The 20,486-nt window shown below is 38.0% G+C and overlaps 2 protein-coding genes across 2 annotated transcripts; one reads left to right on the top strand and one right to left on the bottom strand.

The window, feature by feature from the left end:
• Positions 1-971: 971 nt before the first annotated feature.
• Positions 972-5,542, bottom strand: LOC135655476 (SUMO-conjugating enzyme SCE1). The gene is made up of 5 exons (XM_065175733.1): positions 5,398-5,542; positions 5,215-5,298; positions 1,657-1,809; positions 1,447-1,560; positions 972-1,364 (listed from the first exon to the last, which is right to left on the bottom strand). Exons 1-5 carry the CDS (start codon positions 5,464-5,466, stop codon positions 1,302-1,304), a joined length of 483 nt encoding a protein of 160 aa, XP_065031805.1. The 5' UTR covers positions 5,467-5,542; the 3' UTR covers positions 972-1,301.
• A 4,149-nt stretch (positions 5,543-9,691) lies between these two features.
• Positions 9,692-19,711, top strand: LOC103976382 (MADS-box protein SOC1-like). Its single transcript, XM_009391579.3, has 8 exons — positions 9,692-9,920; positions 10,038-10,245; positions 17,371-17,449; positions 18,523-18,584; positions 18,687-18,786; positions 18,863-18,904; positions 19,004-19,045; positions 19,227-19,711. Exons 1-8 carry the CDS (start codon positions 9,824-9,826, stop codon positions 19,362-19,364), a joined length of 768 nt encoding a protein of 255 aa, XP_009389854.1. The 5' UTR covers positions 9,692-9,823; the 3' UTR covers positions 19,365-19,711.
• Positions 19,712-20,486: the final 775 nt, after the last annotated feature.

Genomic DNA, 20,486 nt, shown 5'->3' with positions numbered 1-20,486 from the left:
CTAACCACAAACCTGCATGAGACCCATTTCTTTCCCACGTAAGGTAGGAAGTCCCTCTGCCGAGCTCACCGTCAAGACGTCCTCCGATCCTCTTTACATTATTTTCATTGTCATTATTTCCGGCTTCCAAAGCCTTTCTAGTTTCGGCCAATCAAAGGCCAACCTCCCTGTCCTGATACAACATATGGAAAGAAGATATGAAAGGATACAGTTTGGATGGTAGCCGATGCAGGAGATTGTAAATCCACAAAAACATCTTTTTTACCCGTGACGGAAGGTGGCATCGGTTAATTGATCAGAAATTGGGACCCAATCATCATCATCATCATCATTATATATATATATATATACAGTAACAAGTACCCAAGCAACAAACCAAAGACAACTCTGTTTGGTTCTGCTGTGTCCATGTGAACTTCTCACGGTGGCAAATTCTTTCCCTGGTTGTTTCAGATGGGGTTATTCTTAGGTAGATGTAGCACGTAACAAGTCAATTACCAACATCCCAGATGACAGCAAATTTACTCTCCAAAACCATCTGTGATGAGCATTCTCTGACCACCTAAATCTTACCTCAGCCTATTGAGATGTGTTGACTATTCTGGGGACCATCACCAAAGATTCAATAATGAATCCCATCTGACACGTCCACGTCATTCATGTTCACTGTCCACTCCGTCTTCTTAATTATTGCATCCACTGATAAGTATTGAGTGCATGCCTGTGATTGAATGCAAGGCAGTGCGTGACAGAGACCCCCAAATCCAATCCCCTTGGCCAGTCTACGTAGAAAAATCATGCTTCGATCTCATACCTGCTGCCCCCATCCATCGGTGAGAATTGCAAGTTATATTTCTTTCAAGGAGAGAATTCCAAGTTATCACTGAGCCTAGTTATCCTGCCACCCAGCATCGTGCACATAAACTATATAACATAAAGTGACTTAGCAAAAGAATTGCACGTCAAATCTATACAAGGAAGAAAAAAACTGTTGATGATTGATCAACATAGACGAATAGTGTACTTGAGGAACTGTAACCATCTCACAGCGTATCAGTTAATATACTAACAAAGATAGACAAGAACCGGACAAAAGATATCAGTAAGGATAGGTTGCTTGCATAGCCATGGGCACCACAACAGCTAAAGTTTCCATCAAGCTGATCGGCCAAGTCATGTCTTGATATCATACCAAGTTGGATGATAATTTAAGTCCACAACCACACACAGATCCACCCTAAAAGATAAGGTCCTGACTGTCTTGAGGATTTTAAACGTCAAACCTGAACATGAAATGGACACTACACCAGCGGTGGGTACTGTTTAGCCTGCTGTCGAACACGTCTTTTGTACTCCGCTGGATCCTGCAAATTCCAATCTCATTGTGAATGATACATCATAGATGAAAATTTAACAAAAATGATATCAAAAGTTTCAAAAGGAAACCTGGATGAAGAGGTGATAACCATCAGTCTGCGCAGGGTCAGCGGGATTAGGCTGATCAAGCAAGTCCTGTATTCCCACAAGAATTTGTTTTACAGTAATGGCTGGTCTCCATCCCTAGACAGTACAGAATTTAACTACCATGAGAAATAAATCGAGCTAGACCAATATGATCATAAAGCTAATAAACTGACTGGCTTATGATATGCTTACACTATCCTCATTGAGAATCGACAGGCATACAGTTCCAGAAGGATACACATTTGGATGGAAGAAACCTTGAGGAAACTTGCATTTAGGAGGCTTGCTGGGGTAGTCTTCACTGAAATGGAGAGTAAGGGGGAAGTAGCCACCTTCCCAATCAGTCTGCAACATTTAGTGACAGGGCATCATTTATTTTATTTGAGTTCAGAAATTTGCAGAAAAGTTGTAGAAGTGAAACTAGAGATCAAATATGAGGATTGCAGATTGTCAACAAATAAAACCAGAATGCCTAATAGTATTTATACAATATGTGACAAATACAAGTAGCACAGTACATGTTATGAAGAAGTAATCCATGTCCAAGAGGCAAGGTGGGGCACTTCATTTGTTTATCCAGATAGATCATGAAAGTTTAATTTGTATAGATATTAGAAATTTAGCAGCATATCTTCAGAATTAGGAGTCAAAATGAGTACCAAAACTCAAATAAAAGAATACATGCTTGTCAATAAAGATGTATCTCATCAGCTGTCAAAAAGACTCAGCACATAATTAGCAATCCTCTATGAGCTGCAACCTCTTGTTTACAATTATTTCTAAAGGGACCTTTCAACATGAGAAGATTGATTATGGGATGAGAGAAAGCTTGCTAAGATTTTCCTTCAGCATGAGGTTGCAGTTACAATGTACAATTTCAAGTGAAGATTTTACGCTGGAAGCCTTCCAAATAATCTTCCACGTCTCTCTCTCAATTATTCGTTGTACAAAGGCCCCTGAATGAATAAAACAATTCAAGGAAGGCTGCAATGCTTATTTATTGCAGCTTTATCTTTCATTTTGTAACTAAAAAGTTTAAGTTCAATCATTATTCAGATGAAATTTCAACTCTAAAACTGCAAGGGTTTATTTCTAGAGAATAAAAAATGTGATTAACATAGATGATATCAAATACAGACTTACGCTGAAAACCATTACTATCCTTTCTTACGTCAGTTCCTCGCTTTATTTCTTATTATCATGTCTCTTTTTCTGCTTTAATTATATTATTCTATTGAACAATCAATCCAGCACGAGATTACTCATTTGCCATCTTGATCCTCTATTAGTGAACAGTGGCCCTCACCAGTGATTTTTGTAACTTCGGACAGCAAGAATACATCAACTAACAATCTAGTACTTTTGGAGTAGCATTCACAAAAAAAAGACCCTGGTAATAATTGCCAATAATGTACTTAAGAAACCACTTTCTACCTCTCTTTACCATATCAACCTCATCAAGCAGTCCTCAGGCACACTTTCAGAATTTAGCTTCAAGATGAAGTTACCTTCAGCTTTAACACTAGCTTAGAACTGATCAAGGCTAATAAAGATTCAGATGTTTCACTACTACGATAAGAGTCCTAAACGATAAAAAAAATCATACATTTCGCTTCAGTTCATCTAATTTTTCCAACTAGGAACAGGATATGGTTGATTTTGGCTTGTTCATAGTAGTGTTTTTAAAAGCGTTAGGCTCCAAGGTCTCAAAATGCTCAAGGCACCGGGCGCTCGCCTAGGCACCCAGCCAACCAAAGCGAGATGCTCCGGAATATTATAATTTAAAAAATATACAGCTAAACAAAAATATGCTAAATAGGTGTCTATTGATGGAGACCTATGCTAAATAGGTTTACAACAGTGCTAAACAGTTCTAAAGAGTAGATCAATATGATGCTAAACAGTTCTAAAGAGTGAATCAATATGGTGCTAAATAATTCTGATTCTTTTCTCTCTCTCTCCTCCAGGTTGGAATAGGATGATCCGATAGGTGGGTGACTGACCTTAGTCTCATTCCCTTCTCTTTCACCATGGAGACGTGATTACAATTGGATGCCAACAATCTCGATAAAAAACACTTGTCATGCCAATACACAAGGGTGCCATGAAGAAAAAGATAGCAATATACCAGTTTTGATACCATTTGATTACTGATATAGTCTCATCACGACTCAAATCTATTCTACTAAATAGTTCTGAAGAGGGAACTAAGAAAGGTGGGAAAAGGAGTAACCGACAACTGTGGAGGAAGGTGAGGGAAGGAGAGGGCGGCAGACGAAACTGCAGCTGTGAACAGATGAAGCTGCAGTGGTGGACGAAGGCAGCAGATGATGTTGTCAACGGCAGCGAACGGAGCTGCAACATCAAACGAACTAAACGAAGGCGATGGAAGAGGTTGCTGATTGAAGCGGACAGAGGTGCAATGACGAACAGAGCTCCAACAGCGGACAAGGTTTAGGGTTTAGACAAGCTGCAACAGCTGGCGAGATTGGACAACGTTGCCGATGGCAGCCAACGGAGCGAACGAAGGTGAGGACGTAGGGTTTCACTTTCACCTTTGCTTTCGTTCACTAGGTCGGGCGAGGGAGGGGGTTGGGGCTGTCAGGTCACTACGTTCGTTGGTTCGATTGAACCAACTTGTAAGTCCAATCAAACCACCCGACCAATTTGGCTCAAGCACTCGTCTGAGGCACCCGGTGCTTGGGCTCGAGCGAGCACCCGAGCAACGCTTCATTGAAGTACTACGCCCAAGGGTTTTGCGAGGTGCTCGGGCCTCACCTCACCTCGCCCGAGCGCCTTTTGAAATCACTGGTTCAAAGGTCATAAAGAAAGATCCTTCATGTTGTCATAATTCATGGGGTGGGTTTATTGAAAATTTTCACTGTTTATGACTAATCCTTTCAAAAGATTCATTAACTTGCTTGAGCAAAGCTCCCTTAGTCCTTGGAGATGAAACACAAAGGTGAAACACAAAGGTGGATCAGGAAGTTCAAATAAAAAAGATGAAGATAAATGAAAACGAGGAAAGGCCACAGCAAAGGAATTTATTTCCACCATCTAACTTTTCTACAAGACAAGAAAACAGTAATCATCCCTACACCAGTAATTATCAATCAAATAATTAGTATGAAATTAATTCAGAAATTAGTATTTCCTAAAAAAATGTTGTCGTAACGGATATTTTCCCCTACTAGTTTGTCCAAATTTATTTCCTTCATACATATTGGGAGTCACCATACTCCAGCATACAAATCATACATATGCATAATCTAAATTGTCCTTCTAAGACTTTGAGGTCCAATTGTACGAATGCACCTAATAAATGCAGATGTTGCACAATAGATACAGCACACCACATACACATATTGCAAAATATGTGAATGCAGCATCAAATTCGATAACCCTTTTTCAATATTTAATTTTATTTACAACACTCCATCCTGGAAACAGCTTAAGCTAAATGAGTAGCTGATCCTCAAAAACTCTTTTACTCGCCATTAGGGCAGTCCTAAATTCGAGTTTAAGCATCCACGTTTCCTTTCTACTGGATGCTTTAGTCACCTAAACACAGGTCTAAGTTCTAAAGATCAACACAAACCTAACATGAGATACCAGAAGAATCTAGTAACACTTAAATCGCTAAATTTTGTGCAGGAAACAACAAGACATATATCAAAGAAAACTAGATCAATGCCAATCTTTATTCCCCTTGTTTTCCCCTTAGAAGAAGGGCACGCGTGCGAGACTTACCCCTTGCTTACCGGGGATGGTGCAGTGCCAAATCATGAGATTCACGGAACCGTCGGGCAACGTCTCAGGTTTCGCCACAAAACCCTATCGACCAAAATTAACATCAAACGAAGTGGATCATCCCAAAGCCAAAAAAGAAGCGAAGAAGCAAGGGGAAAGTAAAGGGAAGGAGCGGTAGAAGACATGGGGATGATTCTTGCGCCAGGACTTCCGCTCCTCCGCTAGCCTGCCGCGAGCTATGCCTCCCGACATCCTTCTTCCGCTCCCCCTTCCTCGCTCTCTCTTCAAGAAGACAGCAACCTCGTCCGCTGCCCTTTCCTCTTCCCGTTTCCTCGACCAATATTTATCTGCACGCAGGATATCAAAATCAAAAAATAAAAAATGTTGGCCCCCAAAATATTAACCCAAAACTCCACCCGGATGATCCAAGCCATCAACACATGACATCACTTCCTATCTACTGATATCGGTACAAATGGGTACGAAAAGAAACATCCACTTTGAATTGGCCCGAAAATGAGTGCCTAAATAACTAAATCAAATTAACTCTATTATTGATCTAATTCGTGGATCGAATCAGACGGTGGCGGTGATCCAACTTGACTTGATCGGCACCAATTCTGATGGGCTTGGCAGCAACTCCAACCCAATCAAACTTAAACCAAGTTGTGGCCTCCAATAAACACATTGGCCTCTTTCTTGTTCTTCTTTTCAATTCTCCATACTATTTTATTTGATAAAACAAATCAAATAAAGCTTTCTAATGCATTATTAATTTTGTTTTCCTTATATATTTGTTATGAAAATAAACATCTCTGTTTATTAATTTAAATATAGATATTAAAGAGATACTAATGAATTAGGCAGCTCACCAACACCAATTTAAACTTTTGTATAATACATGTAAAAGAAAAGCAAAATAAGAAATAAGACACATGTTACCAAAATCCAATCAAATAGTACAGCTAAATATTGATATTTTGGAAATGGGATAGAGCAGAATTTGAAGATTGTTGTTGAGTAGTTGAATTTATACATGAAGAATATGGATCTATTATATATTAGAGATTACAACACTCGAGACAACGTGTTAAAATCTATTACAATATTGGTCTCTAATATTTTTAATATACAAACAAAGGAAGAAGAAATGAAGTGACAATTCCAAGAGATGAACAATGATGTCCTTTGAACCATCTTTTGTGGCAAACATTTCCAAGAGGGGATTAAAAAGGACACAATTCGTATGATCCAAATGCCAATGGAGTACTACTCATTTTGGCTCAACATGCCAAAACTAAAATTGAGGTCAGTACTAACTTGTCTCGATGATACACCCAACATCACTTGGTGCGCAACAGCAAGACCACATCATGTGTTGATTGAAGAATTAAATATAAGATGATACGCAGTGCCAAAACTGTGGGTCAGTGCTGTTTTTGCATGACCTGCCAAACACAAATAGTTAGTTCTCCACAGAAGAAACATTCCTGGATGAAGCTGAGAATGATGGATTTGGTTAGCGTAAGTAATCGTTCTTGGAACTGAGAATTTGTGGTGGGTGAGAAATATATTTTAGATTTATGGGTCACTGTTCTTGGAAGAAAAACCAAAAGAATTGAAGTATGGAAAGACTTTTATGCTTCGGTAAAACAAATCTTGAAAATTAGAGTTTGATAATCATATAAATATTTAGACGTTTATGTGAGAGGAAGTATAAGTGATTTATATTTAAACTAAAGTTAATTACGAGTACTTATACTTTGAATATCAAATCACATCGAACATATGTTTATTTTTTAATTTATTATTATTATTATTATTATTATTAATTGTATGACTTATCCTTTCGATATTAAGGAATTCTCATCCCTCCTCTCACAATATTACCACAAAGACAACATCGATAAATACCATATCTAATGTAAGCTAAAGAGTGAAAATTTCTATGATACTAATGAAGCCAAAAGGGGGTTAAAAGTTCAACCAAAGTAGTGTAACAAAAAGAAGTGGCACTTTTTGTTTCATCGTTTGTAGGAAATGCAAGACGAAGACTTTAATGCATCTTTATCCCAGGTAAGTCTTTTACTTCTGCAGCTAAATGATTGGGTCCTCTGTGCCCAGATTCTCTCTCTCTCTCTCTCTCACACACACACACATCCCATAGGGTGAGTCAAATGCTAGTGAAGACATCAAATAAATCCATCCCACAAATTTTAAGGATCCATGAGAGACAAGTGTCAAGGCAATTTGACATGCAGCAGGTTGATTTCCATGAGCTGATAAGGAGAGGGTGGAGGAGAGAGAGACTCACAAGGTCAGGTATAGTCTATATTAGGTTTTGGAGACGTGGACAAAGCAAAGAATAGACAGAAAGGGATTGCACATTTAATGAATGCATCAATGATGTCTTCGTTTGTAATGAAAATTGTTTTCAATCAATTTCACCAATATTTTTTTTTTATTTTTTAAAAATAAATTTTCATGGAAGTACAAATGGATGCCTTATGATCTTATTTCGAGATCAAATGATAAAGGATAGAATGAATGATGTTTTCTTATTGTTGAGCTCTATGTAATGTGATATTTTTATTTAGATTTAATATTATTATAACATTATTGTTATTTTAATAAATTTTTATATATAAACTGGTTTCGATTGAATTTTAAATTATTTTTCTCTCAATTATAATATTTTTGAATAAACTTATAATATATGGAGATGTCGAAAATAGTATAATTGAATTATACTAAATTTTATACATGAGGATTCGATCAATCCATATGATCTAACCATATCTTGTTTAATTATCTTGTTAGGATGATATATCAGGAATTATGATAAATAAAAATACTCTTAAAAACTTAAAAAATCAACATATCTTGGAAAAATAAAAAAAAGATTATTTTTTTCATAAAATTCACCCATACAAGTACATATAATAAATACATATATATTTCAAGATGATTTTTGTAAAAGATATTTATATTTTAGTTTTTTAAATCATATTATTAATTTAAAAATATCAAAATTATCCCTACCACTCCTTGACGTTTGTTGCCCATCGTTGTTGTTTTTTGTTCATTGCTCACCATCCACGAGGGGGACGAGGCGGGAAGGAAGGATGAGTTGATGGAGGAAAGGGAGAGGAGGATGAAAGAGACAAGGGAGAAGAAAAATATGTATAACGAGGAATGAGAGGGAAAAGCATAGGTAATGACGAAGGCGATGACGATGATAATGATAAAAGAGGGTCAATTTGAAAAGTTTTTAAATTAAAAGATATGATTAAGAATCAAAATAGGAGTATGATTTAAAAAAATATTCAAAATATAAAGAAAATTATCCTATATTTTATATGCAACGTTCTATATAGCCCAATGGCCCTGTTTTCTTAGTTTAAGCGTCCCTAGAAATCACCTCCACCTCAGTGATCCATCCTCATGCTCACCTAACCCCTCTAAGCCTTTGAGATTGGGACGGGGAGCTGACCCGGTGGTATCTGCCACCTCCCGCGCACCGATGACCCAAATGTCACCTCCACGCTCGAACCGAATCTTGCCGTCTCATCCAATCCGCATGCCGTCTCACTCGCAGCAACATAAACGGTGGTGGAAAAAACACTCTCAGTTGTGGTCCCTGAAGTGACCCGCCGGTGAGATGATGGGCAGGACAGGCGACGTCACCGAAGTAGCATATATTATATCGCTACGTCGCCCCCACATCAACCACTCGATTGCAATCGAGGCATCCATTGATTTGATTTCTACCCCCAACTGGTCCACCGATCGATTTGACAGCATGTACTGGAACTCTCACGTGCCGTTCACGTGACATACTGAGGCGGAACTCGTGGCGCGCACACTGGCCTTCTTCGAGGGAAAGAGAGAGCCGAAGGCGTCGCGATGGTCGACCTAACACTCCCGTGTATGGAGACAAACTTCTCTTATGTTTGGTTGCCGGGAGGAGATGCGCTGCAATTTGTACTGCCGCTTCACGGACAGCACTCGGTCTCGTATCACATCTCAGCCGTCGGTAGACGGCAGATTGGGGGAGGGGAGGGTGGGGGGGGTGAGTGTTATAGACAGGGTGGCGGCATGGATTGGAGAGGATCCTAACCCAAGGAGAGCGAACTCGAGTTGGAGGTGGGTTTGGCTGGGGCGAGGGGCGGGTAAATGAAGGGGAGGAGGAGGAGGGGCCACGTGACTCGCTGCGTCCTGCTTTCGTCGCCCGACCTCTCCATTGGGCGAGAGGCAACCCGGTACGCCTACGTGTCGGTGCATCAGGGGCCGAAGAGTACGGACGCGTACCTGCGGCGCCGGCCCGCGGGTTCCTACGACTCTTGTACGAGGTGGTGCCCCATGTCCCAACCGGCGGGCCCCACCACCGCACCGACCCACCCGGATGCATACCAGAGGTGGAGGACGAAAGATAGAAAGAGAGTCGTCCTCGGTTTACCTTCACACCTTCACCGCCACTCCCAAATTGTAACAACCCCACGATTAGAGGAGGAGGCGAAAAAATGTGACTCGTGTTTTTACCTTTAATCGGAACGGAACGAGGGTTTCCCCTTTTCCTCATTTTCCGCTCCTTTAAGTTTCTTTTGGGATGTGCAAAGAGGAACGAATAAGGAAAAACACGGTGGTTCCGAGTCGTCTGCTCGATCGCAAGAAGACTCCCCGATCCAGTGTCTTTGCCATTTTTGGTGAGATCTCATCTCTTCCCTTGCCCTCCTCCTCTTCCTCCTCGTCCTCCTCCTCCTCCCCAACCCTCCCCCCCCTCTCCTTCGTGTGGTTGGTTATCGCTGGGGATCTTGGCGTAGGTGGGTGGGTGGCTGCGACGGCGACGATGGTGAGGGGGAAGACGCAGCTGAAGCGGATAGAGAACGCGACCAGCCGGCAGGTGACCTTCTCCAAGCGGAGAAACGGGTTGCTGAAGAAGGCCTTGGAGCTGTCGGTGCTCTGCGACGCCGAGATCGGCCTCATCATCTTCTCCGCCCGCGGGAAGCTCTACGAGTTCGCCAGCTCCAGGTCCTGCTTTTCCTCCATCCTCTTTTCCTATTTTTCGCTGTATTGTTCTCTTCTTCCTCATGATCGACCTCGAAAACCAGCCAAGTGCTTCGAGCCTAAGGCCTTGGTCGCGTGAACCCTATTATTTATTCCTTCATCCTTTATAATCCGATGCCGTTTACTAATCCCATATTTCCCTTAACCCTTATTTCCGTTCGATCTTAGTTCGGTCGTCTGAAACTTCGTTAGGTTATCGATTTCCTCTTTTCCAACCTCGCGATACCTATATTTTTCTTCATTTTCTTCAGCTTGGTTCTACGATCTGCTTGGCTTCCCACCGGACGAATCTCTTCTGTTATCATTTCTTTTCTCTCAAATGGTAAAGCTATCTGCTTAAGGATGAAGTACGTACGTACTCGCTCTTCTGTTTGAAATGCTTTCTTCGGTTGGATTCAACCTCTTTTCCCTTTGAGAAAAAGCTTTATCAAGTTACACTCGTACCAGCGCATAAAATAGTGTAGCTGTAGTACGGGTGCCTCCGCCACAGGAAGGAAAGATAATGGATATCATATTAGAACTTCACCGATACAAGACTCCCTATGATAACTATGCATATGAGAACTACCGAGGAAAGAAGCAAAAAGAAAGAAAACAAGCCGTTTATTTAGGAACAAGAAAAGGACTTGTGCCACAGCTTAAGAGAAGCTAGTTTTCTCTCAGTCAGTTACAACACAAGGACTTGTGGAGGATGTTAGCATATCTACGAGTAATCTTATGTTGTACCTTTGCGTACAATGACATTAGTGTTCTCAGACCGAAAACAATGAATTTTCTTTTATTGTCTTTTACTAGTACCTTGCAACTACTTAGTACTTTCACATGGAGCATTTGCTTGTAACTTTGGTTTGTATAGGGTTCAATGTGCAAGCCAGTTATTCCACAGACAGCCTTTTCATTATCGTATGAAATGATGATTTCTATATCTGAGAATATAAAAAGTAGTGATTATTTACACTTCAGTTGTAGTAAGATTGAATATGTTTGATATGGTAGACTAGGAAAGTTTAATATGCATTCTATTATATCATAAAATTACTTCAGTCATAAATTTGTGGAACAGCTATCTAAAATATAAAATAAGTATATGCATTTATCAGTTTGTTTAGAACACAAAATTGTTTCAATTTGTTGTGAAGGTAAAAGTATCTGTTATGCATCTTAGCACTCGTGTGTGAAGTTTTGAAAAATGTTGGGTGTCTTCCTACTTATTAATTGATTATATCACTTGCTAGATCCTTCAGCTGCTGTTTCTCTCTATCTTTTCTTCATCTTTCATCTAGCGAAAAATTACCTTCTATAAATTTAACCGAATCCAAAACTGTTGAGGCTTAAAATAATTTTCTTAGTCTATTTTTGCTAGCACTCATTCATCAGCATAAGTTATATAATCTTCATCCTAGACATTGATGCAAATATGATTCAATTATAGGTTCCATAGAATTTAGAACTTTTATATGATCAAAAGATGTAGGGTTGGGGATTCATCTTTCAAATCCATGTAGCTGCAAGGTAATCGTGAACCAAATTACATCCCAATTTAAGACCTAAGCAGCATGATGTTCTTAGGTTGGGTGCACTTATAATGATAGAAGTGGATGCCAACTCCATACCATTCAGAGATTCTAAATGGTAAGTTGCATGTATAAAGCCACACCCTATCTGAAGCTTGTCCCTTCAAGGTTAGACTTTAGATATCAAATTACAAATATTAGGTCTTGATTGGTATAGAAAAATGAATTGTAAGACCTGATTAAATAGCAACAAGAAAAGAAGATGGCAATGTTTCTTGTTCCGTAACATGCATGTATGTATATGCAAACCTAGGAACTAAGCTGATCAAAAGGCACATATAAAACAAATATTTCAATTTATTTCGTTGAAAGAGTTGATGATTTTATTAGGTACCCAGGGGTCAGGGACAGTAGCCTTGCACCTCTAAATAACTAGAACACTTCTCGAGTCTAATTTAAGAGAACTTTAGGAAAACCAATAACAACCTAGACTTGCGCCAATTTTAGTCACATGCTTTGGTGTCATCAGACGAACTTTGCTTGAAAAATCCATTTGTACACTTCAGGTTCGATATAACCGAAAGTAAATTGAGAATAGAACCAAAAGCATTCCTTTAAACATAATAGCATACAACACTGATGTGAGTGAAAATTGATGATGTCAAGCTAGCTCGACATCATCTCTCTCAAACATGTGCATAAAAAATGCATAAAAGTAAATGAGTAAAAATTGATGCCTCTCAAACATGTGCATAAACAATTACAGACCTAGATGATGTCAAGCTAGCTCGACAAGTTCAGCTTGATAGATTTTGAACTGATCTTGGACTTGATAGATTTTGAACTGATCTTGGACTTGATGACTTAGCTCAATGCAAGTTCAGCTTGATAGATTTTGAACTGATCTTGGACTTAGTTAATCTTGAATGTTATCAGTTAATCTTGATCTTATAAGTCACAAGGTCGGAAGCGAGTAAACTCGGTTGGTCTCACGCTCGTTTGTTTGAATGTGCACTTTGAATTCTGTTCTGAACTGAGATCAACTTGGTTTACAGCCTGATAAACTGAAAAGTTGCAGGCTTGAGGCTTAGTTGTTTGCTTCTCTCTCTCTCTCTCTCTCTCTCTCTCTCTCTCTCTCTCTCTCTCTATCTATCTATCTATCTATCTATCTATCTATCTATTCTCACGTAAGCCTTTTTGGCCACTGATCTTTTCCATAGGACTGTTTCTTTGCTGATTCAATATTAAACACATTTGATAAGTGTTTAATAAAATTCTGTGTTAGTTGGACCTTCATGAAATTCAAGCTAAAGAAGGGACCTTGTAGTGAAGGATGATAACAGTTGTTTCTAGATAAGTGCATCAAATATGCGAATTATTAGTGTTATCATGAACAATATGTTCCTACTGATGCCAAGTTCCTTATACTATTCTTGGTGTTTGCCTCTTCAATGAATATGTTGTGAGCATAGTGAAAAATTTTAGATTGTTTGTGTTGTTGATAATCCACCTTTTTATATTTTCATAACCTTGATCCTTGGGAATACATTGTATGGTACTTGATCTTTGAGTGTCAAATATTCCTTCCTTGACATCTTCAACATTCTTTAGGGACCTAAGGATACTTCTGAAAGTCTCGATGAGCATAGCACCTTCATAAATTGTTCTCTCCGTCTTATGTATCTTCTTCATCAGTTCTTTCTATGATTTGGTTTGATTTTTGAAAGATCAAATTCCATGCAGAGTAAAGATGTGATTTTCTCTTCCCATATTATATACATCAATTAGAAATCATGTTTCTGAACTATAATCAATGCCAATGACAGCTTTCAACTATGTGGAGAATTTATTGCCAATTAAAACTCTTGATTCTTCCCAACATTGCGAGGAAATAAAGTGAGCCATGCTGACTTGAAGGACATCCTTTTATAACCGCTGTGTCACATTAATGATGCATCTGACGTTTAAAAATAACTTATTTGACAATCTTATAGGAACCATAATTTGTACTAAATCATTCTATCAATCTATAGACAATCCATGTGCTGGTATGGTTCATGTTTATCAAGATTACTGTCCCTACTGCATAAGATTTTCAATTTTTAATAGGGCTATCAGTATTTTAGATAATTTCCCCACAAAAGTATGAATTGGACTTGTAAATTGGCACTATGATATAATATTGTGGGTAGGCTAATACATGGACCGACTGGCCTTAGTACCCAGGAAAATGGAGGTTCAACCAACAGCTCCTTCAACTGTGATTCCATGTGAATTACAACTATGATTCTATCTTCCGCTGGATAAATAAATAGAACATTTACATGATATCACCATCTTCTGAGGCAGTGAATAAAGATTAATGGGTGCCAAAGGACCTGATATCCTGTAACTCATAAACCTTATATTTTTCAGTTTTAGATCCTCAAAGCATGATCCATTAAGCTACTGAGTTGGATATGGCTATTCATCTCTATCCAATTTCTTATTAGATTCGAGATTAGTGTAACTGGATCCATATATTGAAATTGAGACCTTATAAGTATGTAACATTTGTGTTATATCTTTTTTACATAGTCCAATGGCATGATGATCGTTTGTGTCTTATATTTGGTAGAGAATGTGAACTAAGCAAGTCAGCTAGTAAAACTTTTGACAGTTTATCACATGATATTTGGTCTCAAATCTTATCTTCGTTATAACCCTTTGAAAAAAAAACCTACTCCACTAATTAAAAATAATTTTATTTTTTTTATCAAATAAAATATAGTAAGATTCTTAATTTTGGTTTGTACTGGTGTATCGAGCCATGCTCAGTATGGTACACACTAAGATGTCCCGATGGTACACCATGGTGTATTGACTGTACACCCAGAAAGAGCTAAAAAATCTCAAAAAATATCTGGAGACAACGATTCAAAAATATCGAGGTATACTGATTGGTATGCCACGGTAATGGTCGAAATCCTCGATATACCGACTGATACACCTCGGTAACGATCGAAATCTAGGGCATACTGATTAGTACACTTAGGTAATGGTCGGATTTTGATCGTTATTGTACGGTACAGATCTCGTATCACTCGATACACATCAAAATATTGGTACCACCCGGTAGAAAACTATCCGCATACTAGTATTCTCTCTGATTGATACGTACCACTTGTATCAAATGGTACATATCGAAATTGAGAACCCTGAAATTTAGTTTTGTAGAACAACCTAATCGAGCAGCTAACAAATAATCGATTTCATTTTCTGTTATCAAATAAAATATAGTTGGTGGAACAACTTGATATAGAAGCGGCTCCATTCAAACCAATGAACCTTGGATCAGGAGAAATCATCTCTCAAAATTGAAATAGTAATTAAATAAATTTTGGGATTAAGTCTGATATATGCATAGGAAACTTATTAGAGTTAGAATTTCAAAGCAGTTTGAAAAGCTTAGTTTGGACTTTTATATGGCATGTTTTGTTCATTTCTTCTAGAAAGGTTATCCTAGCTGCTCCATTCAGGAGTGATTATGTTGATCAAGCAATTGACTTATTTAACCAGATGCAACTACGTTGACTTAAGTTTTTTTCATAAATCTTACTTCTACCGGAACAAATGTATAATATTTGATTGTGGAAATAACCTCATTACTTGCAGGAGAAATACATCATATATTGATCCTCTCAAAGTCCTGCATCAACAAGAGCCTCGTGTATTAGACAATTATTTTTAATAAAACAATAATTATTTGTTAATACAAAAGCAATGATGATTATTTTAGCCATTAGTTAGCGGTTTCACAACATGTGATAAACCAAAATGCTTGGTGAGAAAATCGTGAAACTATATTGCTCATGACACCTATAATAGCATGTACAAGTCAGAAGGGTGGAGACAAAGGGACTAACAAAAAACTACTATCAAAAGAGATAACAATATTTCTATCAAAAAATTATATAATAAGTGACTTAGCATCCTTCAAAGTTATGTCAGGTTTTGATATAGTTAGCTACAAATAATTCTTGGCATCTTGATAGCCAAATATACTGTAGTTGCTGTGACAGCATTGGTATGAGTTTGCCATTCTTAATCATAGCTAAAATGAAATTTTACATGAAATGCAGAAAAATAATTGCTACTTTTCAGAATTTATAATCAAAATTTACCAAATCAACATATTGGATATAGGTATTAATTCAATTTATAATTAAGCAATGCAGACTATCTTGCTTTTGTTGTGAAATTATAGCAGACGTTTTTGAAGTATCATTTTCACCACCATTGCATCTTCTCAGACTTGTTATGCACACAATATTTTGGTAAATCCTCATGTTAGATGGATATTGTCGAGATAGCTTTGGCTGGAAAGATTGTAGGATTTCGAGTGATTAACTATCATCCACAATTTGTCCTGTTAAAATAAATCTAGTTAACTAGGAAAGCTATTGTCATCAAGGATTTGAATTTTGGATCGATGCCAGCATCATAACTTATTGGACCTACTATCTCATATCATCCAACATTATTGAATAAATTAATTACAAAATAAATGATTTGCACTGTATGAGTCTCGAGTTACATATTTCAATTTCAATGCTTGATTGGTGAAGGCCTTGATCATGATATCATTTCTTTTCCTAGGTGGCACTAGGTACCAAGGAGTCTTCAGATTTTGTTTCTTAAGTGCTATTGAAACCATTGGCAGACTTTTTTTTCTTGTTTAATGGAGAATAGCATTTACATGCCTCTGAAAAAAAAATGTGGTCCTAAAATCTGCTGTAATTTATCAGAGGCTATTGAAATAGATTTTTTTTTCGAAATGCAAAGAATTTTTCCAAGCTTTTCCATTGGACAGTATCTGATAGATAAACTAAAAGTATTCAGATCTCCATTTGTTATTTCTATTAAAGTTTTCTTGTGTCTGCTTTTATCTCTTATTGCAATAATAATCCTAACTGATTCATCACATCCATCAACAAATCTATAATTCTCCTTAGTATAATTTAGTGAAACCTTGTGAAACCAACCTAAGATGCAGTCAGTGGAACTATGAGTTTTGGTAGTGGAATTGGATGGCTTAAACTAAACTATTGAATTATGAATTATGGGCATATATATGAGATCAATGATATGATATATATACATATATATGTATATATATGTATATATACATGTATATATGTATGTTTATATATGTATATATATACGTATACATATGTGTATATATATGTATGTATATACATAAACATACATGTATATACACACACACACACACACATATATATATATATATATATATATATATATGTATATGTATATGAGTATGTGTATGTGTATGTGTATGTGTATGTATATAAAAGTAGGACATGACAGGGCATGAATACAAAAATTAGCACATATACAAGTTTTTGTATAATTACTATGAATTACTTCCATATAGACTCATTTAACTTTTACAAGAATGATTTTCCAATGGTGAAGTGTATTATTTATCATTGATTCAGTATTCTCCATATCTTTACTCTCCCAGTTCTGTAGCAAAGGGTGACGTGCTTTTATCTTTTCTTGATTGCTGTAGCATGCGAGATACTATTGAGCGCTATCAAGCACATGCGAAACAATGTAACAGCAGCAGTGCCATAGAACATGAGAATCAGGTATATTTCTTTTGCAATAAACTTACAGGTTTTATCTTAATTTCTAGCAGCAGCAGTGCCATAGAACATGAGAATCAAGTATGTTTCTTTTGCCATAAACTTACATGTTTTATCTTAATTTCTAGCTTTAGAGTGGCACACAGTGTCTGTTTGGATGAAGGCATCTTCTTCTATTCAGGAAAGAATTTACGAGTCGATTTAGGGATAAAGAGAGAACAAACCTTTTTTTACTGGGAAAACTCTAAATGAACAATCTTTGAACACAGATTTCATGATTCAATTTGGAAGATGATCTTAGACATTCGTGATCTTGAGAATTATGCATTCAAAGAAGTCCTTATGACACTGCATTCTTCTGGGTCTTCAGGCGTTTTGTAATCGTTCCACATATGACAGTTTGTCTTCCCGGCGTTGGACAGAAAAGGGAAACAGTGCAAACTAGAAGGTAGAGAGAGAGAGAGAGAGAGAGTTATATCTGATCCATCTTCAAGCCCATTATTTTCGTAATTTGAGTGATATTTAAAGAAAGAAAAAAGGTTCCAAGTGATCTTTTCCATCTTATTTTTATCCAAGGACAGGGAAATTGCTTTTCTGAAAGAAATTTCTTCTCTTCTTTATTATGCTCCTCGTGTTCTCTGCTTCTGGATTTTGACAAACAGAACGCAATTGTGGGTCTTTATCTGGCAAAGTAGGTAATATGACTGACTTTTGTCAAGAAAATTAAAAAAAAGAGTTAGTTATGTGGTCAAGCAAGGTGTTTTACTTTCAATAAGTTGTCAAGTGCACTTGAAACCATGATGGTATCATGACAGTGGGATTTCGTCCGTTAGACATTGCAGAAGAGATCCAATTTTTATCTACAAAAGTAATATTGGTAATTAGTTAAATATATGGTTTCTGACAGGATTGTTTCTGGATTACGTTCTTTATGAAATGAATTCTTGATAGAATTCACATTCAGAAATGGTTTATCCACAATGAAGTGTTAAATTAAAATGGCTTTTCGGCCCATTATTCTACAATTCGCAATTGTTTCTCTATATAACTCTTAAACTTAATTGTTCTAATTGAAGCCATCAAGACAAGAAGCTGCAAGCTTGTTTACGAAGATTGAACATCTTGAAGCCTCTAAAAGGTAAGATTAGGTTTTTTCTTTCTGCTATTAAGATTTAACATCTTGCTTGCTACTTTAATTTTGAGGAGTTTGGGATTTTTTAAGTCCAATTATATGCTGTAGGAAGATCTTAGGTGAGAATTTGGAGTCATCTTCCATTGAAGAACTGGGTGAATTGGAGATCAAGCTAGAACAAAGCCTACGCAAAATTAGAGGAAAGAAGGCAAGTCGCCGGACAATCTTAATTTTCTTCTGAAAACATAGATAAACTGAACTGTTTTTACATGATTTATTTTTAGTATCAATTGCTAGAGGAGGAGCTCGTGCAGCTTCAACAGAAGGTAGCTAGCTTCAATTCTGCCCAATGATACAAAAGCCATCTATCTTTTTCTACTATAATTTGATCATCAACTTATCTTATATGTTGTAATTAAACACAGGAGAACACCCTAGCGGAGGAGAACACATTACTACGAGAAAAGGTATGCCAATTTACCATCATTTATGATTCTGATTACATTGGTCCAATGACATAACTTTTTGTGGATCATGTTATTGCAGTACCAGTCTGAATAAAGTGTACCGATACTTAAATTTGTTAAAAGCATTTCCAGGGTTTGACAATATTGACTGACATAACATGGTTGATGTTTGAAATGCAAGTTACAACATAAGCTACCATCTGCTGCTTCCAAGGAAGTTGTTCCATACGACATATCTGGTGAATATGCCGAGGTTGAGACAGAGCTTTGCATTGGATGTCCAGGAAGAGGAAGGAGAAGCGGCACATTGCAACGTTGATTGCTGATTGCTAATGCCTTTCGCCCGTGCAAGTTGTAGATATAGCAGTATATGTTCTGGTGGCTACAGACAATAAGTGACTGTCGTTCCCCAAAGAAAAGCGAAGGAAAGAAAAGACGACCGGGGGGACAGATTGAATAAATTCGAAGAAGAAAAGATGATGAGGATTGGTCGTAAGATTTTTTTTTTTTTTTTGGTAGAGATTAAGCTACATTTCCACAGCCACCTTTCCAATGTAATCATGGTTCATTCCCGGGTACTATCAATTTAGTGAAGGGAAGCGTCAGATGACGAACTAAGACGACTTACTTGAATAGCAGCTCAAGCAATTGAAGCTTTAGACTCCACCATGCAAGTAGCAGTTCGACTTGTAGCTGTAAGACTGGAAGGTCGATATGCTTCAGACAGCAAACTCGTGTCATTGCATTCACCATGAAGGATGGTGATGGTAGCAGCGATGCATCACCACGTTTTGCAGAGCGAGCAGCGTAGATACACACGACCTGTATCACAAGAACAGCAGAGCAGGGAAACAGCTCTCTCTTGCAGGTTATATTATGCCGAAGAAGGCACTCTTTTCTGCATCGAGAATGATGGTCGAAAGAGAGCCGTCGACAATCATACTCTCTTCCTATACTCTCTAGTTAGTGAAGAGGATAAATACTTTTCTGTACTGAGTAGGAAGAAACTCACCTTCCAACTCTTATTTATCATCCTTCGGAGCAGGTTCAAGCCGCCCGCCACCCGTTGTTGCCGGCGGTGGAGCGGCTGTCCTCACGCGACTGACTGAAAACCACACTGGTCGCCACTCCCTGCTGCCGTGGTTCCTCACCAGTGGAACGTCTTTGCAGTGCGCTGCTGACTTGTCGCCATCCACGGATTATCCCACCGCACGATCGTGCACACGTGTCGACCGACATAGCCTTCACTGTCTAGTGGATGCCGACCGCGACCGACAAGCGCTGTAGTGGCACTGCTACAGTTGCCCGTACGCAACAACGTTGTGTAGCTGCTGCAGGATTGCTGCACCGCACGATCGTTCCATTGGGTATGCAGCTGCTCCGCATGGCTCATCGCCCTTAATAATATTATTACCGATAACAAATTATTTATAGTGATCCA

This window comes from Musa acuminata, chromosome BXJ1-4, assembly GCF_036884655.1.
Source record: "Musa acuminata AAA Group cultivar baxijiao chromosome BXJ1-4, Cavendish_Baxijiao_AAA, whole genome shotgun sequence".
Classification (NCBI taxonomy): domain Eukaryota; kingdom Viridiplantae; phylum Streptophyta; class Magnoliopsida; order Zingiberales; family Musaceae; genus Musa; species Musa acuminata.
This window is presented reverse-complemented; position numbering and strand designations above follow the sequence as displayed.